The 27,914-nt window shown below is 43.4% G+C and overlaps 1 protein-coding gene across 1 annotated transcript in view; it reads right to left on the bottom strand.

Annotated features, from left to right (window-relative positions):
- Window positions 1-23,338, bottom strand: part of nrg3b (neuregulin 3b) — an 81,381-nt gene extending 58,043 nt beyond the window's left edge. Inside the window, exon 1 of the mRNA XM_060036636.1 lies at window positions 23,141-23,338. Within this exon, the coding sequence (XP_059892619.1) occupies window positions 23,141-23,307 (167 nt within the window). The 5' untranslated portion in view covers window positions 23,308-23,338. The remainder of the gene's footprint in view (window positions 1-23,140) is intronic.
- Window positions 23,339-27,914: the final 4,576 nt, after the last annotated feature.

A 27,914-nucleotide genomic window follows, 5' to 3' on the forward strand; every position in this document is an offset into this window, starting at 1 on the left:
ATTCAGTCTACTGCATATATTATTGAGTCAGTATTGTCATTATATCTAGATACATTTCATTTTACATTTAGGGGATTTGGCTGACGCCGTTTGTCAACCACGCAGGGCAACAGCCAGCTCGTCAGGGGCATTCAGGGTGAGACGCTTGCTGAGGGACACCGACATTCAGCTAGGAGGAGCCGGGGATTGAACTAGCAACCTTCCGGTTACCAGTGAACCCGCTCTACCTCCTGAGCTACTGATGCCCTCGTATTCACTTCTTCTTTTGTTAAAATAATGTGATAATTAGCTGATTTATGTCTAAAATGTCTTTTAACTAGACTTTCCTAACTGCCATCAATGTGTATTATACCTCATGCAAATAATGTGGATATGTGCGTGCGTGTGTGCTTGCTTGCGTTACGGGTTGAAAATGGAGGGGCCTTATTTGAAGTAAACAAAACCAGCTTCACACATAGCTCAGGAAGAAAACAAACTGCGGGAAAGGCAGTCGGCCCATAGTTATATTATTGCATCTGATACGATCTATAGAAACTCTCTCTGCAACAGAGGAGAACACAACATATGTAGGAAAAAATCTCTCTCCATGGGAGAAGGAACCATATTTAAGTAACATGTGCATCCAACAGAAACAATGTCATCTCCCGGTAACAGAACCAGAACACCGTGACACTTCGCTCCTTGAGTTGTTGTGTTTTATTTGTGCGCCGACGCACGCTGACGGCAGGGAAACAAGTGCCGCTAATAGCTTCACCATGGAATGAATCTATAAGTGCTATCGTTAATTCCCATGCAATTATGGTGACAGGACAACATCTGGCACCAGAGGCTACACACTCACACGCACGGTCCTGCAGTGAGCAAGCCCACAGCGCGCGGAGGACAACGCACGTCCACACATTTTAAGATGAATCATGTGTGTGTGCACCAGCCTAATGCTAATTCACCGTTTCAAACTGAGAATAAATGATCAACAACATGATCGATGTTCTTTAGAGACTGTTCTTATTTTTGTATCCATCTTGTGTGACAATGATTGACAGCTTGTCATTAGTAATTACTATGTTCTCGCCCATTAAACTCATTAAACAGTCAACTGTTTGTGAACAAGAGAATGCTGGGTTCTCTTGTTTTGGGCTGAGGAAAAAAGGCGGGGAGAAAACGGTGATCCACCCGCGTGTCCGCGTTGTCCCTATACGGCTTGTAAAACAACCGCCATTACAATGATCGTTAAACACAATAAATCATAAGCAAACCGAAAAACTCGGGAGGTTTTCTGGTGGTTATTTTTGTCGGTTAGCCAAAGAAACATGGTCACACAAGCAAGCGTCCGGATAAAGTGGGGCTCCGTTGGAGACGATAAGACACACCATCGCGACAAAATGGAGTGGAACCACAGCAAAAGAGCTTAAATTGTGCACCAAGAAGCTTTTAACTACACTGGGCCTTTCTCTTCTCTGTGGCCGGTTGAATGGAACTGCTTGGCCTGTGATTCCATTAAGGATGGTCCATTTTATTCTCCTCCCTCCATTTTGTTTGACCTAGTTTGAGCACAACGCCTCAACTCTCCCACTTCAGGGCCTGAGTCAGTCTGCTGAACGGCTCGCTAACGGGCAGCTTGTATCACATAAACATTCCAACTGATTAACATTCCAACTGATTCCAATGGAGAATGTTAAGTATGGTTGCCTCATTTATCTTCTTCTCTCTATTGTTCGGTATACATGTATGATAGATTTACAAGGTAGTGCGTATTGTGTGTGGGTCGTAATTTTCTGGTTTATTCTACCAAGGTTCGACGGTACCAACGCAGAACTTTCAACAACGGAGTATATTTATCAATGGTTAATACTTTTCATGGAGTGTGCAATAACCTCCAACCTTGTTTCCAAAGATGAATTTGATCCTTTCAAAGAATGGGTGAATGTCATTGCTGCCGTATTATAACGCCCACACTATTGAGGGCATTGACATATCAACTCCACGATTCTATCATGGCAGCTGCCCCAGAGAATTGTATAAGGCTAATCTACAGCAACATGGCTAAAGTAGTTTACTGTATCAAAATGCATTGAACTGACTTAATTCCAAGTCAATGGTATTTCAGTGATCAATAAAGCTGTCAGTCAAACCGGTAGGCAGGAATAAAAAAATTCTGATAAGTTGATTATGAAACATTAAGCTTTGCTCTCTGTTCTCACTGATCCAAAACCAATTTCGTCACAAAATCAAACAAACCAAAAACTAGTTTTCCACATAATGACGAAAAGCATGTGTCAAGAATGTGTGCGACACCCTGGATCAATTCCTTCCCCTCCTCCCCCTCTGCTAACTTTCCATTGAGTAAAGTCAAGCTTGTGTGTCTGAGACGAGTCAGGCTCTGTACTGGATATCACTGTTATACGGCTGCGCTTCTACTGTTATAAATACAGGTCATCTACGCTTGGCATCACTTTAGCCCTAATATTGTTGTGGACGCTCAGTTAGCCAACTCTCTGCAGAGTTAAGAAATGTCAGGGGTGCTCGAGATGCGACAAATCAAGAAGCCTTATTATCCATTGAGTCTCTCTCCAAGTGAGCTTCAGTCCCTGGAGTTTGTGTTTAGTTTCGTGATGAGCCGGTGGATCGCCAGCTTCCATCTCCTGGCATAACGTCAGCGTAAGAACCCCGTCTCGACCGCTGCAATAGCCGCTAGGTTTCCAACGCTGCCTGTTGCAGCGACGTGAACAGAACGTTTTCTTGTGATTCTTTTGCAAGCAGTTGCCAGTTTCAAGCAAATTCATCAAAAATCTTTCATTTTAACATGGCCTGTGAAAATCACTTAATATACCATTACCAATGGGCCATCTTCACCTAGCGGCCATTTTGGTTCTAAGGTTGCATTCCCCCAGCCACATCTAGAGGCTAGAGCCAAGAGCCAAGATTAAGCTAAGATTGCTGCTGGCTAGCAGGCATCCACATGTAGCTAGTGGGTCACTCTTAAACCAACCAGGTTCCACTCAAACTTATAGCAAATGGCCTTCTTGTTTATATAGTCACATGAAAATATTAATTCAATTAATTATTGCGAAACTAGAAACAAATTAATAGAAACCCGAATAATGAGGTTTGATATGCAGGCTTTTGAAAAGACACCATACAGGAAAGAGCGTAGAACTGTAGGTTTTACAGTAGGCGAGGCGTATCTTCAGACAGTACCCACTGCTGGTGGTTTCCCTTGTGGAACGCAGACACAGAGTAAACAAGGTCCTCACCTGGGACGGTCCCATTTGAGGGACAGCATCATTAACACACAATGAGTGTTCGCTCTGCAAACACACAAAGTTATCATAAGCCAAAGTCATCACTGTATTATCAGAGATATGAGGACGGGAATCGGGAAATACAAGTTGTCTTCCCAGTTGGTTCCCAGGGAGCTAAATAGAGAAACACGTTGTTGATTCTGCTCCTTATCTGGGTATGCAAATATTAGCCGAATGAAATATGAGCTGCTAGAGAAACATTTACATTGAACAAAACAAAAAAACGCAGGCGAATGATGAATGCACGCCTCATTCATGATGAGATGTGTAATGTTCTCCGCATGGCTGGTGCGTTCAGCACATCAGGGCCTCCCCAGTGGGACTTTAACGGCGTGATGTTTGTTGCTACAGGCTAAAAAGATGCGTTTCACAGTCCATCTAGATCTCACGTGCACCTTGGAATTAGGAGAAATCGTTGGTCCAGACGACATTGGTCCAAATGTTTTTGTTTTGTATGGATGTGGTGAATGGAAGCATGAAGCATTTTGACTCAGCATCCAATGACTCACACAGAACTCTTGTTTGTTTTGTTTGTCTGAAAAGCCTTGGGGGGTGTTACTCTATGCACCGCAAAACACCCCAACTTCCTAAGGAAAAGAACAGGGAATATTTCGACACGCACGGGCAAACAAACACGGACACGCACAGACACACCCACACTGACACACAAACAGACAGACGGACAGACATACACACACACCTTCCAGGTTTCCCCTCCACTGAAAATACTTGTCAATAAATGTAGAGGGTAGCCATCTACCTCGTTAGCATATATTTGCATGTCATTAGCACTTCCAACCTGGGGACTTTAAAGGAGAGGCATGGCACAACGCTGTTATATCTCTCTCTCTCTCTCTCTCTCTCTCTCTCTCTCTCTCTCTCTCTCTCTCTCTCTCTCTCTCTCTCTCTCTCTCTCTCTCTCTCTCTCTCTCTCTCTCTCTCTCTCTCTCTCTCTCTCTCTCTCTCTCTCTCTCTCTCTCTCTCTCTCTCTCTCTCTCTCTCTCTCAGGCCCGTTCTCTCTTTGTCACACAGCCCAGCCCAGTTATTAGAGGAGGCTGAGTGGCTGTTCCCATAGTCACACCTTTGCTACCAAGTTAGACAGAGAGTTAGTCCTGTGTACGAGAGAGAGAGAGAGAGAGAGAGAGAGAGAGAGAGAGAGAGAGAGAGAGAGAGAGAGAGACAGAGAGAGTGTGTGTTTGCGTGTGTGTGTGTGTGTGTGTGTGTGTGTGTGTGTGTGTGTGTGTGTGTGTGTGTGTGTGTGTGTGTGTGTGTGTGTGTGTGTGTGTCTCTGTGTGTATGTGTGTGTGTCCATATGCATGAATATCTGCGGGAGCTAGACTTTGTAGGTCCCATGGTATATTGTGCATTCATCTTTTAAATAATTATTTCAGTTGTAATGGATAAAAAGTGTGTGTGTTGGTATTCCATCAATCAGTCAGACTCTCTCTCTTCCTCTTCAGAAGATACTGCTCCTCCCTCTGCTCTCCTCCTCAAAACATTGCAGTGTGTCTGATGATGATATGAGGCAGATGACAGCGTCTGATTTGAGACGCCACAGCCTTTCACCAACTCCTTCCAATGAGGTTACGACAGGCTGGGCTAGACAGACACCCCGGGGGCTCCAACTCCCTGTTGAAAACACACTGCTAAATAATACCTTTCCCATCCTCGTATCCACTTGTTCACACTCAGCGGCCATTTTGGTTGTAAACGCTGGGTGAGTGAATTAGCCCCGCGACCAAACCCTGTTTTCTTGAGTTTAACTTTTTGTTTTCACAACTTCATACATTTAGCCATTCAGCACTTACTTTTGTCCAAAGCGGATAAAACACATACACGTCACAGAGGCACACGCTTCCAGATTTAGAGTGAATGCACACGGATTTGTGAATGGCAGCTGAATCAATATGCGTTGTATATCAGTAGCCCTATGCACTGGGTTTAACATTAATGAGGTAACTAATTTCTGCAAATGGTGTTTTTATCAGTTCTCTGGTGTCTTATCTAATCTGCGCGTTTCATCTGCTGCTTTTTGTTCAAATACCAATGCAATTATTTGTCAGAGATTGTGCTCTATTTCCTTTGTACTGTTGGCTTTAAAGTGAAGATTTAAGAAATCTGCGTCTTATCTGAAGGGTTGTTTTAATTGGCTGAAAGTGAGTCGCAGAAAGAACCCAACAACTCTATAGCCAAGAGTGAGAATTTAATGTTTTATCGACAAAACTGATTATTGATGGTGAAGTTCGGGGTAGGCTACACGGTTTTTAACAGTTTGTTCCCAGCTTATCACAATTATAGATAAAATATATAATGTAACATATATATCCCTAATAGGACTAACTATATTCAACAATGTTCTGATCAACTTGAGTGTTATTTTACCTTTGGGAATTCAAGGTAGTACTTCATTGGTTGAGCATGAATATCTTCAATGAACATGGATAACAGTCAATGTGCATTTTATAACAATAAATGTTATAAAAATGTAACCGTCTCTGAGATTAGATGTGGATGTGAAATAATGTTGAGAATTCATTTTCATTTCATGGTGTGTTAGACACCGTGAACCCAGGACCACATGCACACACACACAACAGACGTATCCGTATTAACTGGCAACGTATGCACTTCTCTTCAGATCAGAGGGAACACGAGAGGCTGGAGGCAACTCACGCTAATGCTAAATTCACATTATCACGCTCAAAATGCTAACTCCCACATAACACAGGGTCAACGTGCTAAATTCAATCTAGCACGAGGACAATGTGCTAACTCTAGCTTGAACAGGCTCAACAATCTAACCCCACAGTAACGCCTGGGCAACATGAAAAGTTCACTATAAAAGGGTGATGAAACACTAACAATAACTTACCCTATAAAACGGGGTCATTAACAACAACAGACAGTTCACGCTAACACCGTTACAACCTGCCACTTCCACGTAACACTGGGAGAACATGCTAACACAAGCTACCATGCTAATCACATGCAAATGGTCAGGAGGGGAAGCCTGGAACATTAATCTAGACCAGGCCAGATTATTGAAATTAAAAATGAAAGGGGGCCATAGAAGATGAGAAGTAATTATTGCATTTAAGCGATACAGCTGATCCTTAAGAACAACACTAAATATGCTTTATACTGTGCAAAAAGAGTGTGTCCATTCACAATTGGTTTATCAAACACAAAATAGGGCAGTCAATTGACTTTCAGCCAACAACTAACACAAAAGGGGTTTCAGATACTAGTCTTCAACTCTCCTGATCATTGTTGTCTCGAACAATGGTATTTTTTTCCGAGGCTCTGCACTTTGATTAGACTGGCTTCTGAACCCATTTGATCTTGCTGGCAACTGAAATTGGAGGAGTGCATTCTCTGATGTTTTGTTGTATTACTGCGATAGCCTCGTTTGCAGATTAAACATATGGGCGATGGTCTCACATTATGATGTCGATTGTCACATTTCACTCCTCATTGAACTGTCCACTTTTGGCTTTTCCAATGTTGATAATGACATGTTATAATGTTCTGCCACAGCGGGCGGGTTATAGGTCATAGAGAAAGGGCACAGCGGATAAAGGGACATTTGCAGGACATTGAACTGGCTCTCATTCCTGCCCAGAAAAGCTATTAAGTTAAGTTAGTTATCCTTTATTTGTCCCTTTTGGGGGAAATTCTTGCCGATGGCAATGTTTCTGAAACAATGTGATGGACCAGCACTCATCACTCCTCATCAGGCCTCCCCATAGCTTGCTTCTCTTAATGCCACACAATACTGGAATTCCAACTCCTGATATTTTATTTTTTCATTATTTTAATTTCCACATTATGTGTCTTCTGCTTCTAAGGGAAAACTATGCATAAATCAAGGACAATGAAGGCAAAAAGGAATCCCAGAACAAACAATACATGAAAACAAAGGAACAAAGGTGGACGAATGTTGGCATTAAACGGGAAAGAGAACAAAAACAAATGATGAAACGGTCGTGCTGTTCGCTTTGGGTTCACCTTGACACCCACCGCCCCTCCCCCCAAATTAATTACAACATCACCATTACAGCCGGGGATTCTTGTTTGCTTCGACGAACGTTTAGCCCACAAATATCATACCCAGAGAAAAGGGGTTTAATTAAAAGACCAGGGATGAGGTGATCATCAGCAGAAAACCAGTAGAAAATGAAATGGCAGCAAACAGAACCACCCCAGCGCAGACGTTTCTGCAGACGGGACGAGTATTCTGAGAGTTCTTCCGGTGGGGAAAGCCAGAGAGACTGCTACGTTTAAATGAAGCTGGCAAAAAAAAAAAAAAAAAGAATTAAAGAAACATGCTTTCAAACTAAGAAAGACGATTTTGTGTACTTGAGAACATGTTAATATGCTAAAGAGTAACATTACCGGATATGAGATTGTTCATGTTTCATGACATTATGGGCCAATCGCTGTTGCATTACTGTGGTGTGATCCACTACTACTGGATACTACGAATGTGCATGACTGAGCAAAATAAATGAAGACATTTATAAATATAAAACCAACTCTTTTCATGCCAACCCTTCTATCTTCTATCTGTCTGTTTTTCTTGGAAACTGTCTGGCCCTATGCGTTTCGAGCTGGTCCGACATCGATTGGCGGCCTGAGACTAAGAAACAGTCTGGTGGAGGTTGGAATGGTTCGATGTGAACTTGTGAAGGTTCACTTCCCCATAAGCTCAGACACAACAACAACAACAACAACAACAACAACATAAACAAAACCAAGCCACAAATCCTGTGGATTCCTCCAGGTCCCAGAGTTATGAGCGCCCCATCGGGCCATGTTAGTTTACCCTTATCCGTATCGAATGCCTATTCCCAATTTGCAAGTCGTTAGCGACGTCGAATGGATTAAACAAGTCCGCTCAGAGACAGTGGAAGATGGAAACAATGCAGATTCAGTGCAGGCGTTTTCTGCTTTAATCAAGCTCACCTTTAATTAACCTGCCGATTGGATTTCCCTGAGCAGTGTCGGTAATCCTGGCCAAAGTTTTTCCTCTGTTTACTGAGATCGGCTGGCGTCTTTCTGGCGAGCAGATGTCGCCGGTTAATTTGGATTAGCCTTCTCCCACCCTTTGTATTTCTTTAATTGCGCTTACCCTTTGACCTGTTCCCATTCTTAAGCATAAGGTGATTATGTGATAAGTAACCTAATTTAATTAGGTGGGGCTACCTCTTATAACCATAACGTCATCCACACTGTTTAGAATATGTCCTTTATTAAACTCTTTTCCAAAGCGACTTGCAATGAATTCATATGCATTTTATTAAGGAGCCTTACTCTGGCGTCACAGACACTGCTGGGTGATGGGAAAACGCCTCACCAACACATTGGGATTCTCCCGGGACTGTCGCCCCCCGAAAACCGTTATTAATTCCTTATACTGCAAATGCAGGGGCTTTCATCAGTGGGGCATAGGCTCAATCCCCATTGTGTTACTACATTTGGCAATAGGGAATGTTCTCTTCAACGACTCAACAACACACAGCAAAATCTTTGAGATTGCCATCTAAAACACCAGAATGAGCTTTCAGATTGAATGTCATTTTGATATTTAATAAAAAGAAAAAAAGTTTTCCTTCAAACAAAAATAAATTGTACAACAGCCTTGTCCCTGTCAGAGCCCCCTCTGCTGGAGGGAGGACCCCACGGCCTCTCGAAAGTGGAACGCCCTCCGAGAGCCTCCTTCCATGATGAGAAAATAAAAATAAACCAAAAGCTTCGGGTAATCACCAAGCACCTCCCTCCCCAGAGCCATCTCCTGCCGAGCTGATGACAGCTCGAGGGCACCGGATACAAATATAAAGGGCCCTGTTTGTCCTTGAGGGAACACCCCCTCCCTTGTCGCTCTCTTTTCAACCCAATGATTTAGCCTGTCCCCTTCCTTCTCTCTCTCTCTCTCTCTCTCTCTCTCTCTCTCTCTCTCTCTCTCTCTCTCTCTCTCTCTCTCTCTCTCTCTCTCTCTCTCTCTGTCTCTGTCTCTGTCTCTGTCTCCGTCTCCGTCTCTTTCTCTCGCTGTAATCGGCTCAGAACACACCAGTCGAAGCAAAAGGAAAAAAAAAAGAAAATAAAGACAAAACATGAAAGAAACAAAAACACACAGCCGTCACGGTGTAATGGCTCCGGCAGAGCTGGCCCGGCGAGGGCAGGACAAGGCAGATCCGGGGGTGGGAGGAGGGCGGAGGGGGGGTGGGGGGTGTGTACGGTGGCACGGTACCCAGGCTTTTAAAGACACGGGGAGGGGGACGGCGTCAGCCATTCGTTCCCGGTACTTAGATGGATGCGGGCCCCTCTCTCCCTCCAGTCTGTAGCAGAGGATTTGCTGCACAAAATGTGTTTGTGTACACTGTGGGGGAAGACGAGCAGCGGAGAAGCTCTTTGGAGCTCTCAGCCTCGTCTCCCTGTCTGTGTGAGTGTGTGTGTGTTTGTGTTTGTGAGTGTGTGTGTGTGTGTGTGTGAGTGCGTGTGCGTGCTGCTTCTGGTGTACATGTTTTTCTGTACAAATGCCTGCTTGGTTGCGCTTGTGTCCTGCATGGTATCCCATATATAAATAACGCCTTTCATATGTATGTGTGTGTGTGTGTCTGTGTGTAGAAATCCAAACCGTGTTCCCTTGAATAAACCCGACAAGCACAGTGTTTATTCAGCAGGATGGACTCACATACAAACAGAGGTCTCACACACAGACCGGTGACTCGACAGCAAAAATGTCAACGGTATTTGCATTTTGATTTACAGCGTGAAAGGTTGGCTTGTTTTCTTGAATACAAACACAGAGTCAATCATTTTGACTGTATCCGAGGTGAACATCAAGCTAGCTGTGGCTACCATGGCAACCCCTGGTTAACGCAAGCTTGGGTTGGGGACTCCGCTTGAGGTCTATTGAAATACAATAATCGGTGTATATTTGACATAACATTTTTTATAAACTGTTTTTGGTTAAGCACCCTCGTACACAAACAGACTAATGACGAAATAGACGGTTGCGATTCATTGAGCGAAAGGAAGAGCTAGAGAGAAAGCTGCAGCCTCTGTCTCTGTCGGTGTTGGTAGTTACTAGGACTGCTACTCCGTGCTGAAATAAAGACATCGGGACTGGAGTGTGAAAGTTAGGGAACCGTGCTGACCCAATGTAACCTCTGTCTGAACGGATAATGATCTGCTGATTCCAACTCTCTCCAAAGGACAGACCCCTGCCCAGAGGGACAAAGCCCACACTCGCACAGAGTTGCCTTGTCACCCCTCTCGCTCTCTCTCTTCCCATGTCTCTCTTACCCTCTCTCCTTCTCAGTCGATCTCGCTCTCTCCGTCTCTCCCTCTCCTTCCCTCTCGGCCTCTTGGGAGCTGAAAGCTAAAGCTCAGACCCGTGTCGAACTCGGACCCCTAGAAGGGCGAAGCTTTCGGTTGGTTTCACCTGTATCCCTTTCCTCCAATCCTAAATAAACAATTTGACTTAGATTTGTGTTATAATGGAAAACAATGCTCTCCCCTAGGAATCCAAAGGTGTAATTGGTTTGCCATTAATAGCAACAGCGGTCATTATCTTGCCCTTAGCATCAATTCTGACTCAAACCGTTTTGAAGAAACAGTATTCTAAATTAGAAGGCTGTATTCAGCACTAAACCGCTAAGAAGGATAGAGACGACCACATTCCTTTTCACCTGTACTGAACTTGGGGAGTAATAGTGGGCGGAGCCATGACAACATCACAGGCAGACTATATTAGATTAGCATGGGCCTTGTCCCAATGGGAATGAAGAACCACTTGGGTCCCGCTGATGTCATGATCCAGCTTATCTAGTCTAGACCAGGATGCTGAGTGTGTTCAGGCATGTCCTCTGGTCCCGCCTACGACCTAGAAATGCAATTTCCCATCTCTGAACTGCTCTGAGCTGCTTCCATCAGTTAACAGTCCGCTGTGAAAAACAAAGAAACGTACAGATGCAGGGAAGAAGAGGAAGGTGAAGAAGTAGAAGCACAAGGAGAAGTAATAAGGCCTGTGTCGTGTTTTGGTAATTTGAAAATATCCGACGCAATTGACAGAATTGGAAATCCCTAACTGGGAAGACTCTCCCTGCAAGACCCTCTTAAGACAGAGAGGGGAGAGGGGGGGGGGGGGGGTATAGCAGAGCAGAAGCCAATCACGACACATTAATTCCCCACTAGGGTATCATTGGCTGCCAGTAACCATGGAAGCCTGGTTTAAATCCATCAACCAATGTTAACAATGACTATTAAATAGAAGGGACAGTGGCACTTATGCACTGCTATACTTATATGCACTCTGTAAGGTAAGTGACTATTGGACTGGACTTAAATCCCCTCCCCAAAAAATCCTAAATAAAATAAAGAACTGAAAGCATGATGGCTTGGGTCACCATTCATGTATAATATAAATATTATATTCAAGGTAATTCTGCATATTTAAAGTATGCAGTCCCCACCACCAAAATGGTAGATTCCCATGAAAATACCGCTTAAAAACCCGAAATGGTAGTGCCAGCACTAACTCGCGGAGAGGAATAATGAGGAGGTACCCACTAATTGGCCTTTGTGAACCCATTTTGTATTGAATTGAATGCACTGATTAATGCACAAACAAAGTAATAAAAATAAAGATACATTCATTTGACTTTATAATGTGTTGATGACCATACAGCAAAGTACCAGTCCTTGCCTTGCAACACGACACTGTGACAACCACGGCAAGGTATGACTAATGTCCAGAAATGAACCAGGCATTAATCCGGAAAGTTTACTGCCGTTGATGAACTTGACAGAGACACAAGCCGTACAGAATCTATAAATGGGGCCTTCTGCTGTCCAGACAAAAAATAAATAAAAAAAGACAGGTCAAGTTGTGAACTTACTAACTCGTGTTTTGAGAAATGGTTTTAATTCTGTAACGGACCACGGAAGTCAGTTGCTCTTTGTTTGGAGGCTTTGTAGTTCAGGTGCTGCGTCGCAGTTGACCTGTTCTGTACGGATCATAAAGATCAATCATGACTTTCATTTTGTAAGGTAGGTTCTACAAAAATACACAAATGAACTTGAATGAACCGATCCATGTTACACATGTCACTGGTTCATTCAAGTTCATTTGTGTATTTTTGTTAGGTGTCCCGCCACCAATATGACCAATATGCATCCCTGATTCGTTACATCCCTAATAAATAGGACTCGTAGGCTTATTGACGGAAAAATACAGTTCTGGTGTTCCCTAATGTGAGTGGGTGTGGAGTCACGGTATGCTGCGCGTATATATGTGTTTGTGTGTGTGTCTGTGAGTGTCTGTTAGTGTGTGTAGTTGTGTTGGAGGCCAGGCAGGGAGGATGCGGCTCATTGGTTCCCAGGCCCAGAGATTGTCCTGTCCAACCAAACGGAGGCAGCAACCCGCAGGTGGATTAGTTCAAGCCGTCAAGGTCTGTCGGCATGGCGACTGTTGAACTGCCAGTCCAGAACGGGAAGGGTAAAAACAACCACAATAAGAGGCGAAAAGAGTTGACAATATTTTTAACGTCTAATTCTCTCCTCTCGTCCCTATCCCCATTTCTGCTGCTAAATTGGTATATTTTTTTTTACCCATTTTTTACCCATTGGAATTTGCCTTATATTTAACACACTTGTATATGTGACCTTGTAAAGTGTGTTTGAGTACCTTGAGAAGCATTACATAAATTATTATTCATTATTATTATTAGTGCTGTCAAGTCAACTCAATTGTATTTGTGTAGCACTTAATCACAGTTAGTCTCAAAGGCATTCACAGGCCACATTGTGTGGTACCCCAACCGTAAACCCTCTTAATAACATGAAAAGTCCCCCAAAACCCAGCGGGAAGAAACCTCCAGCAGGCGGCCATAAGAGGGGTCTCTCCTCCGGGGGATGGATGCACAGAAATGAACACCTGTCGTGTTCATTATTTTGTTTTGCCCAATCATATCTGGGTCTCTCCTGCTGTCAGACTCCAGCTGGGGCCTGGAAAACCGGCTCACGCAGCGGAAAATAACTGCTGAGATACAATCCACTTCCTTGCTCTTTTCTTTCTATAATGGTGGAAGAACCATCATCCAACAACACCTATTATTGCCACAACAGACACACACACACACACACACACACACACACACACACACACACACACACACACACACACACACACACACACACACACACACACACACACACACACACACACACACACACACAGACAAGCACACATGCATACACTCAAGCAAACAAACATAAAAACACACATACAACTTAGAACAGACATAGACATACACACACTTACGCACATACACACACACACATGCAAACAAACACACACACACACACACAACTTCGCACAAACATGCACACAATTACGCACATACATACACACACACACAAACACACAGACACACACACAAACCTTATCACAAACATACACACACCTATGCACATACACACACACTTACGCACACACACAGACACCCACACACAAACAAACACCACACTTACGTGCATCCATACACACAATGACCACTTAAGGTACACTTATAAGTACATAGAAGCATCCCACACCTACTCACTCAAGATTACCCCCTACCCACAATCCTCAACCTCCATCTCTCTGCTCAGAGCTACAAGATACAGCGGTTGTCTCCGCGAGAGTAATTGCGTTCGTGTGAAGTCAAGATGGGCTCAAACAGTGCCGGGTTGGGCGTCCCCGGGGGGGGGGGGGGGGGGGAGGGAAACCTCAAAAGCCTCCAGGAGATTTATGGCAGGATCCAGATCAATGACATCACGGCGATGCTTTCAGAACGTGCCTGAGCCCCGCCTCGTCTCTATACAGCCATCAGCCGCCTAATTAAAGAACCATATTTCACCATTAAGTATTTATGCAATGGGCAGTTGTGCTCGTTCCACTGAAAGGCAATTATTAGTAATGGCGCTTAATTGATCACGTGTCGACGGCGAGCACCGACAGCGGCTGCTGTGTTTGTCCCCAGTGGTTCTTAATTCCTTTTTTTAAATTGCCGGATGAGGAGAAACAGGGCTTTGCGTCGTCAGCGAGAGGACAGTCGGATATGTTCCCCTGGAGATGGTAAGGAGTGGCAGTGCTGCCGCTGCCTTCAGCGGGCTGTCCTTCAGACACGCACGTGAACCCAAACACATTGATTAATATGCTAGGGAAGGGGATTAGGGCCATATGTGGTTATTTTTTTGGACTTCTGAGCGTAAAGTCAGAGTTATGGGTGGACTACCGATAAGGAACCAAGGTCAGTGAGAGTCAATTTACGATATACAGGATGGGAACCACACGCTGACCTACGGAAGATATTGTAGAGGATTACGGCCACAGGTGAAATTTTCTTTGAGGTCTGAGTTTAAAGTCAGAATTCTGACTCTAAACTCTGACTCTAAAAAAATAATTATAAATCATTCTATAAATGGAAACCTTTGTTTTTTTTCCTATTAACCTCTGTGAATGAGTAGTTTCACCTGAGGACCTCACTTACTACCGGTATGTGGTACAACGAAAAGGAGACAGACTCTACGCTCCCTTTAATGTCACAAGTGAATAGCGATGGAATCTGAATGAAGGCCAAATAAATTCTGTTAAAAGTTTCAAATCACCCAGCACAAACTCATGTTTATTTATGTTCATTCAAAACATGAATATTCACTGTTTGTCTTTTATTTGGCTTTGGTTTTGTTTAATTTCATGTGGCTGTGCGTGGTGGCAAGTGGAATCAAGCAATAGAGGGAGAAAGAGAGAGAGAAATAAATGGAGAGGTAGAGAGACCAAGAGAAAAACAGGGAGGAGACAGAGGGAGTCTGCGATAGAAACAGATCGAGAAATATTGAGAGGGAGGTACAGAAAGTTTGAATAGAGAGAGAGCTAGATGCCTAAGTCCCTGGGCCAGTTCAGCCTTGAGGTAGAGAACTAAGGTAAGTGCCCCAGTGCATGCTGGGATAGCAGGCCTTGGCCAAGATGGTAGCTGCATATCATTTTTTGATCACTACTACACCAAAATAAATACATATTTAAGTATTTTTGGCACATTTTTCTCTCATATTCCCTTGCTAGATTTTTTTGTAACCCACAGATGCAAAAACAAAAATGTTCCAAAAGTTACAGTTTTTGTCAATTGCTTGAACTCTATAGACACATGCTTCCATCAAAGTAGTAGTTCTTGAAATTGTTGTTACTATACCTTAAACACATGTAACCATACCTTAAAAAAAAGCGCTGCTTTGCACTTTAGTTGCAATTGTGCAACACAATTTCTCCTTTCTGTAACACACGCTACTGCACACTCCACACTATTTCAGACAAAAGACACTTAGTTCAAAAAATGAAATCTCAGTGGACCATTGGGAAAACACATCTATTCAAAATACAAAACACAATGGGTAATTTTAAAATACTAAGATACACACCTGAAAACACTTGCTTACAAAATTGAAGACCAGCTACAAAAAGGCCCAAGGGCAATTATGCACGTCCCGGGGCAGCGCGGGGGAAATATATCATTGTGTGCCTCCATAAGCCTTTGAGGGTAACTGCACCATCATGCAAAAATAGGTCCCTACAATACCCAACATATCATCACATTTCTAGATGCACTTCATGATGAGGCTGAACAGGACAGATCAGAGCAGCCCAGGTTTGTTGTTTCCATCGGGCTGTCTTGGTCCGTAACTGGTACACCAACCATAAACAATTAGAAATCGTATACTCGCCATTTCTAAAGGTTTTTTTTCGGCTTGAAGATGGCGTGTATATGACCGCCAATGGTCATATACATGTAAGATCAATCCATGGATGGATTCGGCACACAAGGCGAGGATCCATAAGCCCACCCACGCACAATTGCTGTGTTTTTCTGTGTTTACAGTACAGTAGTGTTTTTTTCTTTATTTTTATTTTATTTTTGCTTTAACTGAATTTACTGCACTGCAAAGTACCGTACTGCAATGTCCAGTATTGAGTAATTGATTTTTTGGTTGTTGTGAAAACGTGCCTTCTGTGGAACTGAATTAAAACAGTGAATATGAAAGACTGCAGTGTTTCATACAAAGTAGACCAGTGTGTTGCTGCTGATCTGAAAGTGTATTCATATGATACCTGTGTATCCTTTTGTCATCAGAGTGACATTTTGACAAAGGATTGTTAAGTTTCAATTCATCATAGATGTGAATGGTATATTTCTCAGTGTTGTGTCTTAATGTGTTCAAGCTTTTGCTCAATGTGTTCAAGCAATTGAAAAACTGTAATATTTTCTTCTGCAGTGTTGAGTAAATACAGCATAATAATAATAGGATATCATTATATTATATTCTGCTAATATCTAATTCAATGTACAGTGACATTGCTATACTCCTTATTGTACAATTGGAACAATATCACATACGAACCCCCCCCCCCACACACACACACACAACCCCCATCACACACGCATGCATGCACATTATTTCTTAAGTATTGTTATTATTCAAACAAACAATGCACTGAATGTTGTTGAAAGGGAATTCAATTGAATGTGTTGCTACAGTGGACAATCTTTGTCCCCATATGGCACCATGCTGTTCAGCATCGCAAGCTCACTACCCGATAAGCTCATTACTTGGGAAGCTAACTTGCAGTCTCTTTGCATCATCTATGTTTAAGCAGTTCAAGCCCCAGGATAAAGTGTCGCCGTAGCCATGTCATTAACACCCCTCATGAAGATAGAGACATGAAGAGTTTAGTGGGGAATGCGGCAGGGTTTCTTACATCGGCACGCATTCCGCCAACAGTTTTTTGGTGATAAATGGTTCTTCGGATTTGAGATTGTTTAAAAAAAGAATAATATACACTATACATTATTACATGCGTGTCTTTTTGTGTGTGTGTGTGTCGTGTATGCAATGTGCTGCTTTTGTGTGTATGTGTGTGTTTGTGGACATGTGACTGTGTGTGTATGGTGTGTGAGTGTGTGTGTGTGTGTGTGAGTGGGTGTGTGTTTGTTTGTGTGTGTGTGGTGTGTGTGTGTCTGTGTGTGTGTGTGTGTGTGTGTGTGTTTGTGGGCATGCGAGTGTGTGTGCGTGTGCATGCGCGTGTGTGGTGACCAAATAAATCTTTTACAGATACGTCTTGCCTAGGCGTGTTCATATCGATGGGGGAACGCATTGATTCTGGGTTTTTACACAGCCGTCCTCACAATGGGAATTATGTCGGTGGGATTTCATCGGATTTCAGAGAGGGCTAATCTGTTGTTGGTCCTGGAAAATGTCAATCTGATCCTAAAGCCTCCGCAATTACACAAGCGCGCATTATTTGCACATCAAACAGGGCGGCCATCCCTGCGGCTCTGGAGGGATGGAACTCTGGACGTACCGCGTGTAAGTCCAGCATTGATGCGCTCATTGACACACGTCCCGTGTCCACACTGTGTAGGGACGCGTCTCCTGGATGACCTGGGTGAGCATGTGGTCGTTATGCAATGGCTCTGCTGTTTGACGAGGGTATTTTCAGGATGAAAGCTGAGCCATTCATACACTTTAAGTACTAGTACTGGTACTACTCACTCGTACGGGTACATTTGCATTTAAGTACTGGTACTGGGCCACTTTATAATATATCATTTATAATGTTTATACCGTTTGATTTGTTTGCCCTATTTGTTCTGTTTGTCCTTATTTCAGCATTTACATTAGCAATGATAGTTTGTACTTCTATTGGATTGTATCTTGTCCTGTGTGTCCCACTGCTGCTGGCTTTTGTAGCAAAGGAAATTCCCCTCCGGGGGATTGATAAAGTTGTTATCCATCTATCTATCATTAAAGTGTACCATGCTACAACCGCATCCCCCACCCACTACTCCTTCCTCCCGCTGGGAGGAGAAGACCTGTGGTGGGAGTATGCATGCAGAGGAATGCGCGGCGGTCACGCCCTCCTTCTGTGAGTCTCCATCTAACCGGCCTGTCTAACTCACTTAAGCCTGAGCCAAGAAGCTGGCCATCCTGCCTTCCTATGATCTAACAGTCCATGGAGCCTATAGTTCCTTCTATTATGTATGTTCTCTCCCATCAGATCCTTAACAGATAAATATAGCAGCGTACATTCAACATAGTACATATATACCCAACAGGGGTTTACTGGGATTCGCTGAAGCAAATGCTCTTATTTTGAAGGCATTAGTTGACGTGGATTTGCCCGGAACAGCCAGCATTGCTCTTAATTACCAACAGTGGCTAGCAGGCTAATTGGTCAGCAATCTTTCAAGTGTTCTAGTCATTGTTGTTCGGACAATGGCTCCAGTTAATCATATCATTCTCATAAGAAGATCATGTTAATTGCAATAACAACCTCTCCATTCAATTGCATTGATTGCGGAACACACACACACACACACACACACACACACACACACACACACACACACACACACACACACACACACACACACACACACACACACACACACACACACACACACACACACACACACACACACACACACACACACAATTGCATGGTGGAGAATACTCTTGACCTTAGCCCAGTTGGCAAACGAGAGTGGGAGAGTCTGATATTCATTGTGGATCATATTTGGTAGAGAGAGCTTTCTGTTGTCAATGTCCATACAGCCCTATCAGGGAAATACCATCCTGTCATTAATGAGGTGTGACAGGGTGAAGCTGTGACACACTGAAGTTGTGAAATGGTGACTAATTTCTGCATTAGCACCCATCAAAGAAAAACAGCTTGTTAGTTCTGAGCCTCAGCTGTCACAACGCGTCAGAAACTACTTTTTTTATAGACGAAATACAATATTCACTGATTAAACATGGAAGACATGACTTGTAGTTGGTTTATTAGGTCACTTAATGAAAACATTAAAAAATGCTTACATTTGTAATGTTTCTATTAAATAGCAATGCGTCGATTTTATTCAGCAAAAGAAAATGATACTCTTTATTTCGAATTGAATCTTTAATACTGCTTCTGCTAAACGTTTTACATAATTATACAAGCTAATCAGATTTTAATCAGATCTTGCCCTTAGTCCAGTTCAACATTAATATCATTGTACTTATCAATAACAAATTCCAATACAGCGGCCAATGAGAGAAGAAGTTACCAATTAAGAAATATCCACAATCAAGTTTCCCTATGTGCTTCAAAACCTATCGGAATTATTTGTATTCATAAATCGCAACAGCAACATATGTTGTGCGTGTCTGTGTGTGTGTGCATGTGCAAGGTTGGTGTGTGCAATACATTCCCCAAATGCCGGTTTGTTTTGGGAACCCACACAGCGTATGGAGTGCAGGATTCATTTGCATAGACAAACAACACTCAGCTGTGAGGAAGTATATGAGGAGATAATGACCGCTAAGTTCCACTAGTCCACTAGTCTAAACGTAAATACACTTTTTCAGTGAATACATCCATCTTCTGCATGCACTTATTCTCTTGTAATACCGGGCAGCAGAAAAGCCTCCAAGAGTAAGGCATGGATTAAAACGGTCTTCCCTTACAAGGACTATGTGCCACTTGTTTTCGTGCAAATATACACACACACACACAAATGACACATACTACACATGCTACACCCTGGCTGCGTGCAGATATGGGTAGTAATGGACCGTTTTGTGACTGTTAATTACTCTGGTCAAATTAGCGATTACAACATTGTAATCAATTCATAAACGGCGTTGTATCACATCTTTTCTTGAAAGGCCTGACAAAGGAATGATCCAACTCTATTTCCAGAGGTGAATGTGTGGGTTTGTGTAACAGAGCTGAGCTTTGTTTGTAGCGTCCCCCTCAGATCATAAACTTGAAGACTATTATTTGACTTGTTCATAAATGAATGACAGAAATTGCCCTCTAGTCATTCTAAAAAAGGATAGCTTTATTCTAACTGACTTACAAAAGGTTAACATACGCGAGGCACACTAAAAGTAATTATATATAACTTCTATAAAATAAACAAACAATTATTTACATAAAACCTATACTTGATTTTCTGTTTCGACCTCAAAATTGTGTCAATCATATTCCAACCCCTTTATATTAGATCTGCGTATAGACTTGAGTTATTGACATCAAACCTCGTATAGCTTCATACATTAGAAAATATATCAATGATGGATTTTTTTTGTTTTGTTTTTTTAAGATTTATTTTTGCATTTGAATGCTTTATCATAGAGTGAGATGGAGAGGAAGGTATGGGAGATAGGGGGGAGGACATGCAGTAAATGACCACGGGCAGGACTCGAACCCGGGTCGCTGCGGTCGGGTCTGAGCCTATATGGTACGCGCTCTACGCGGTGAGCCACCGGCACGCACCCGTGATGGAGGTTTTCTTGCCAAATAAACCATAAAATGTTGAGTTTTGCTCGGTGGATTTTAATCTATTAACTATTATTTTAACATCTAACGTGTGACTCAAAAGCATCACTCCGTCTCCTACTAATCTAGTACCTGAAATGAATGAATCATTGTTGGATTTATCTATTTTAAATGAACCGATACAAACACCTAAATCGATTGCTACTAGGTGGGTTACATTCTGGTGAGGTCTCCCGCATATTTGCTGGTGCTCATAACTTTTTGAAGATTGGCGGAACCTGTGCAGCCGAATAGAGAAGTTAATTTCGCCTGCTTCACGCCATAATACCTCAAATTATGATGCTAGATAGACACGGTAGCGCCATCATTTTATCCGGATGTGGTGAAAATGGTCCCTTCCCATCACAGCCTCCCTCCCTCTCTCAGACGGCCCCCGTTCCCGGAGGGCTATAACCCGGCATCAACAACAGTGATTTCTGATGTCGGATGAGGTTTTTTTCTTTCTCGTGACGTACCGCCGGGGCTCGGCTGAGGCAAGTGAAACCTTTCAATTTCCGAGGGGTCTCGACCAACCCTGTAATCATTCCCTCATACACCACAACCTTCAGCCAGGGAGAAATGAGTCCCCAGCCAGGTGTGGTCCCCCAAAGGTTTCTCCACTTTGTGTGAAAAAAGAGCCATGATTCTGGTGCTAATTACAGCCCCGCAGTTCTGGGGGGGACTGGAGACCGTTGGAGGGTGTGTGGGCATCAACAACAGTGACATTCACCAAATTAGTGTGTGCGTGCGTGCGTGCGTGCGTGCGTGCGTGCGTGCGTGCGTGCGTGCGTGTGTGTGTGTGTGTGTGTGTGTGTGTGTGTGTGTGCGTATGTGCGTGTGTGAGTGTGTGTGCGTGTGTGCGTGTGTGCGTGTGTTTGTGTGCTGCCCCTCAGCAACAATCGGTCGCCTTGGGCCATCAATCTACCCCGTTTTTTCGTTGTGGCAACATGACATGTCACGCAGGGATCACTTTCTTGGATTGTCTGGAATGAAAGGCTGTGGTAAAAATCACAGGAAGTGATCGCTGGACCTCTGGGTTAAGCTGTAGGAAGCAATGGTTAAAAGCAGTGTTTTTCCCAACCACTTTTCATCTGTTGTACCGTGCTGTAGTACTGAGAACTGAAAAAAATAGAACCTAAAATCCGAGCAGTGTAGTTGAAGTGCCCTTTCATACACACCGGGCCACGCATGCTTTCCCTGGGACTAACATTAAACTATTATCATTTAGAGGCATCATTATTATGTTTGTAGTGTGTTTTAAATGGAAGAGGCTCAGGGGTCTTATTCTACTCCTGCTCTTAAATCAGCATATACTTCTGTTTAACTAAATAATAAAATAGTCGTATTTTACATCGTTAAAAGCATTACAAATTAAAAACCAAATCTTTACGAGGACCCCCTGGAACCATGGTGGGATCCACTGGTGAAGAGCCTCCATGGGTCAGAGGTGGATGTGTGTAGGAGTATGTGGCTGTTTGTTTGTGAGATGAGATTAAAGCTCTTAAAAAGCTAGCCATGGGCCTCATTAGGTAAATAATTTAATCAACCGGTGGGGAAAGAAACACAATAATCCAAACAACCTGCTTATGGGCTTTGTAGGTTTTATCATTAATTGTTTTTGTATTAATTTAAATAGATCCATTGTAAGGAACACGTGTCTTTTGGTTTTATTAATTTGTATGATTATAAGAGCAAGATCTGTAATTATTGAGTCCTTTGAGCCTGTTCTCCTCATGAGTAGCGGTTTAAATATGACTTCCCATTTGCATAGCGGTTCAATGTGAACATAAGGTTAACCATGAGATAATACGAGTCCCTTATGCATGTCCCCAGACCCCTTACTACCCAGGTAATTGTTCTGCTTTTGTGTTTTGGTTAGACTCTCAAATTAACCTTCTATTCTTAGATCCAAATCAACTCGTGCATTAGCTGGAGGGTTTTGTGTGTGGTAGTGTGTGTGTGTGTGTGTGTGTGTGTGTGTGTGTGTGTGTGTGTGTGTGTGTGTGTGTGTGTGTGTGCGTGTGCGTGTGTGTGTGTGTGTGAAAACCACACCAAGGTCACCGATTGGACGACAAGGGCAAACACAGGAAAGCGTCGATACCGGGGAGGAAACTGAATGCGTCTGAACCAGAGCGCACACGCACACGCGTGCGTACGTACAAACTCACACACACTGTGACACACACACACTGTCACACCCACGCACACACACCCACATACGCACGCACACAAACACACACAGTCACACACACTGTCCCACACACACAGTCGCACTGACACACACACACACGCACACAAATAGACACACTGTCACAGTCGGCCACACACACTGACACACACACACACTGTCACACACACACACACACACACAAACACACACTCAATGTCACACATTGACACACACACACACACACGCGCGCACGCAGACGCCTACCTGCAGTGTCGATGCACTCCTGCTCTGGTCTCGATGATGGAGCATTCCCCGTCGTTCAGACAGAAGGCCAGGTCCTTGTCCTCCACGCACGGCTTGAACACCTCGGAGCGCAGGCTGGGCAGGGTCGGGGCCACGGCTGCACCAGAGAGGGAGAGAGAGCTTTTCATTAGGGTCGGACACTAAAACACAACCCAGCTATACAAGTTATACCTGGTCATTAGGGGAACCCAGCCTGGGAAGTGATAGGGGGAACTCAAAGCAAGATGGACGGCATTGGATCAGATGAACAGACCGGCAAGGAAGACATCTTGAGGGCTCGTCGCTCGGACGATGAAAGAGGGCCCCCTTTATGTATTGATTGTGTGTTTATGGGCTGGGTGCCTTACCTTATTGGAAATGAAGAGAGAAATGTAGCCAAGCACCCCAGTTTGGAATCAAAGCTGAGTGTGATTGTTAAATGTGGTCATTGGCGGTCTCAACGCATAGGAAACAAAGGCATGAAAGTGCTAAAGCAGGATCTACGGTCTTTATTCAGCCGGTGGGCCACAAAAGGAACAGGGCTGGGCATTACAACGTTCCATCAAACCTAATAATGACAGATCCTCCACTAGAAAGAGACAAACACTAGGAACACACAATAGAGGAAGAGCTCAGCTGCAAGCTGAACTATTGAGCTGAAATACCTCCAGAGTACATCGAAGACTTATTTAGTCTGAGCTTCTCCTGAGAAGCATTCCCAAGGCGAAACCACTCGGCTGAGAGGTTGTTCACATAATCCACCCACGGGGGCAGCCAATCACACTCATTACACTGAATTAGGGTGGGACCGGCCTCCACCACCTGCAGCCAAGGCTTCCCATTGGCTCCAGATTGTGTCCGTTTACCTTTTATCAGAGCCATGGAATGACGTAGATGCTCAATAGATGGCCAAAAAGATTGATTCTTACGTGTTCTTGTTGCCTCATGAAAGGTAATTGTAAAGAGCTGTAATTTGTGCATCACTTTGCTTATTTAACACAAAAGAGGGATATTTTCTAACAAGTAAACAGAATGCTAATTTTTTTGGAGTATTGCAAACAGACCTGCTTGCCAGTAGAATTTTACATTATATAAGTATAGTATAATGATATAACTGGCTAAAATGAGAAGATAAGATTGAAGGGCTAAAAAGTTTGCCAACATTGTGCTGCTTCAGGATCAAGTAGGCAGAATAGTCTAAAGAAGTAAATCCAACAAGACAGAGCCATACAGGCTCAAAGGCTCTGAATCCAACAACAACAGCCATGCATATCAAACTCAATGTTCAATGTGTTGCCATGGAAAGCCTCTTTTGGGAAGTCTATTAAATGTACGACCTCCAGTGACAAAGCATTCCACCTACTACAAAAAACCTCACATCATCTCAAGGTTCAAAAGGTTCGGCCTAAATTGAGGTGTATTAACCAATGCGCATAACCGAGAACCGGAGTAGATATCAAATTGTACCCAATTTGCTCAGTCTCTGGTAAGCTGGTCTGGTCTATTACAGGAGGATAAAGGGTGACACAGGGGTTTTAGAATTAGCTAAGTCCTACAAGGCTGTGAGTTAACGCTATACGACTTAAACAATTACACACCTCATTTAAGGAAACATGACTAGAATAGCATGAGTAGAATAAGTCATTTACAAGAGTAGTGGTATTAATGTCATAAGAGAAGTAGTTTCACTTCATCCCTCTCGCGCCTGAGCTGACTCAATTACTAAAGAAGCGGCTGTGTAACACAATGAACGGAAATAGGCATTTATATGGCAAAATCAGCACAGAACGCTATTCCCATATTAATATACAATTAACATAACAAAAGAGAATGAAACCCTATAGATCGACATGTACTGGCCTAACCATAACTACAATCGGTTATGACCGCTGTGATTTGTAAAGGGAATCTCCTATGTTAGTAAAGCCAAACATATGCAGTAGAGATCTATTCTATGTCATTCTATTCTAATACAACGTTGCTCCAAAGTTGGATGAAAATTAATGTTAAGTTCAGATGGATTTTAGGCTGTCTGGGACGTTGAATCTGATTGCGATGCTCACGACAGGACACGGCCGCGACCTACACAAGGTAATTGTGTTTGTTTTTTAGGCACAAGCGTTCAGTAACTCAGAGTTGTAATTCCTAATCTGTATGCACAATAAGCAACGGACGTATTGACCCTATGATTGAAGCTTTCATAAACACAAACATCAATAGTGCTTCAATGTCTCGGTCTATGCTCATTGATCCATCGCGTCCTTGGACTCAGCCACGACCATGGTTTGATTCTATCATGTCGGGCCGCACCACCCGCTCAGAGAATAGAGGCAGGAAGTATTGCTTCCCTTTCTGAAGACAAGGTTTAAAATCTTCTACGCTAGTGAGCAGAGGCAATCGAAACCATCACAAAAGACTCTCATGACAAACAGCATGAGGTAACGACGTGAGGATTTTCAATAGATGCCTTGTTATTGGGTCAGAGCGAGGGGTAGGCACAGCACTCGATCTCCTCGTCCATTCAACATGCAGACATTTCCAGAACGTCTTCATGATAGTCACAGTGTGGTTTATTTGTCATCATCCCTCCCACCCATAAAAACAGCCATGCATCACACAATAGTGTGCAATAGCTTGAAACTCTTCGTCATTGTTCTATTGTAGAAACGACGATGTGATTGACACCGGAAGGTATCATGTTATCAAGACTGTAACAGGGTCCATTGCTTCACACCACCTAGGTGGCGGCCACGCTCCACCTTGGGGACTCTAACCGGGCTCCTCCGGGACACAGGGTGGGGGTGTTGAACGGCGGTTTATTGTACGGTCAGGCCCCGGAGGCGTCGGCGGACGAGGCCATGGCAGGGCCGTCTGGACGGGCTGGCAGAGGCGGGGGTGGGAATCTCTTGGCACCTCACGATTCGATTCGATTCCGATTATGAGGTCAACGATTCGATTCTGAAGCGATTATCGATGCATCTCGATGCAACAATTTTTTTTATGTACATTTCCATGCGTGATTTTCAAAAATATATCTGGGTTTGCTACTCAGAGTTTGCTAATCACTTCCTACTTTTGTGATGATCATTAAAGACATCAACAGGTGAATTAACTTGTCTAATATTTCATAAGAGATAAAGCTTTTGTCACAAAATATGACTTTCTATGAACAATGCCATAATGCAGCTTGCATTATAACACAATATGGAAGCTTGCAAAAAATAGGGTTCAGTTTTATTTTCTTTCTAATCTTTCTTTTCTATGTCATTAAAGGAAAAGCTGCTCTTGAATTAGAAGGAGTTCTTGTGCCTGGCTGTGAGTTTGCGCGCATGCTATACATAGGCTGAATCGCAATTGTGTCAAGACAAATGAAGATAAATTCAATAATTTTAAAGTTACAAAAAGTATCCCTCTCTGGCGATCAGAATATTGCAGCAGGCAAAAAGAAAAATAAATTTTTAATTTTTCTGCATCGAGACAGAATCGTTCTAGCGAGAATCGCGATGCATCGAAGAATCGATTATTTTTCCCACCCCGAGCGGCGATGCTGACTGGGCCTGGGTTGCTGCGGTGGGCTGGATGCCTGGGCGGGCTGGCGGCAGACGGTTGCCTGTGGCGGTCGTGTGCTGCCTCCCCGTTAGGGATGGGATAAAATGGCATTACGGCGATATATCCTCGCCCTTCTTTGTTTGATACGAGAATCGATACACTGGTGCCAAGTATTGATATTATATTTTTATATTTTTAAAAGATATATGCATACATATATATTTTTAAGAATATATTTTGCATTTTTATGCTTTATTCCTGAAGTTTTACACCCCAAATATAGATATTTAAATAAAAAAAATAAAGCACATAAACAAAGGAAACTTGAACGGAAGTTTACTAACCAAAGATTAGTAACTGAAAAACTCAGTTTGGACCATGAATAATGACCAGCACTTTACCTTTTCACAGTCATTTTGTATTCATCGTTAGACATATCGTGATGCATCGTTATAGGATTGACTAACAATATATTGATCATTGCAGAATCGCTGTAACGGGTTATTATCGGTATGGAGGTTCATGTATTGTGTGTCGCTGCATCGTGAGTTACCCTGTGATTCCCACCCCTGGGGAAAGGCCTGGTGTTGGGTGGCAGATGTCTATCGCTGCTGCTGGGGGCCAGTGCGTCCTCAGACAGCCGTTCTTGGTCCACAGTGCTTTGGAGAGGCCCCACATTGGGCAGCAGTGTAACGAGGTCCTTTGCTACACACCACCTAGGTGGCTGCCTCACTCCACCTAGATGACTTTTAGTGGGCTCCTCTAGAGACAATGACCCAGGGTGGTGGAGTTGATAGCCGGTTTATTGTACAGTTTACAGGTAATGATACATGGGATGGTGCTCCATGCTGCCATGCGGGAGATCTCTCCCTGAGTGTGTGTGGAGATGGCTTGTCTAACCTGTTGCACACTGATTACTCAATGGACAGCCAGTGTGCAGCCTCATTCAGCCCCAGCGTCCAATACAGACCTGGGCAGGTGAGGCAGCTTAAACCAGCCGTCATCTCCACACACTCCACGATGACATCCTCATTTCACCACCAACTGGCTGCAAAATAGTCATCTCCAATTTCAACCGCCCCACATAAACACACGCAGCACGAATTCTGAATGCACATACAAACAATGCAATAAACCATATTGACGATATTGATATTGATTCATTTCCTATAACCTAGCTTTGCCAGTTTCCGTAGGTAAGGTAAGT

Source organism: Gadus macrocephalus, chromosome 18, assembly GCF_031168955.1.
Source record: "Gadus macrocephalus chromosome 18, ASM3116895v1".
Classification (NCBI taxonomy): domain Eukaryota; kingdom Metazoa; phylum Chordata; class Actinopteri; order Gadiformes; family Gadidae; genus Gadus; species Gadus macrocephalus.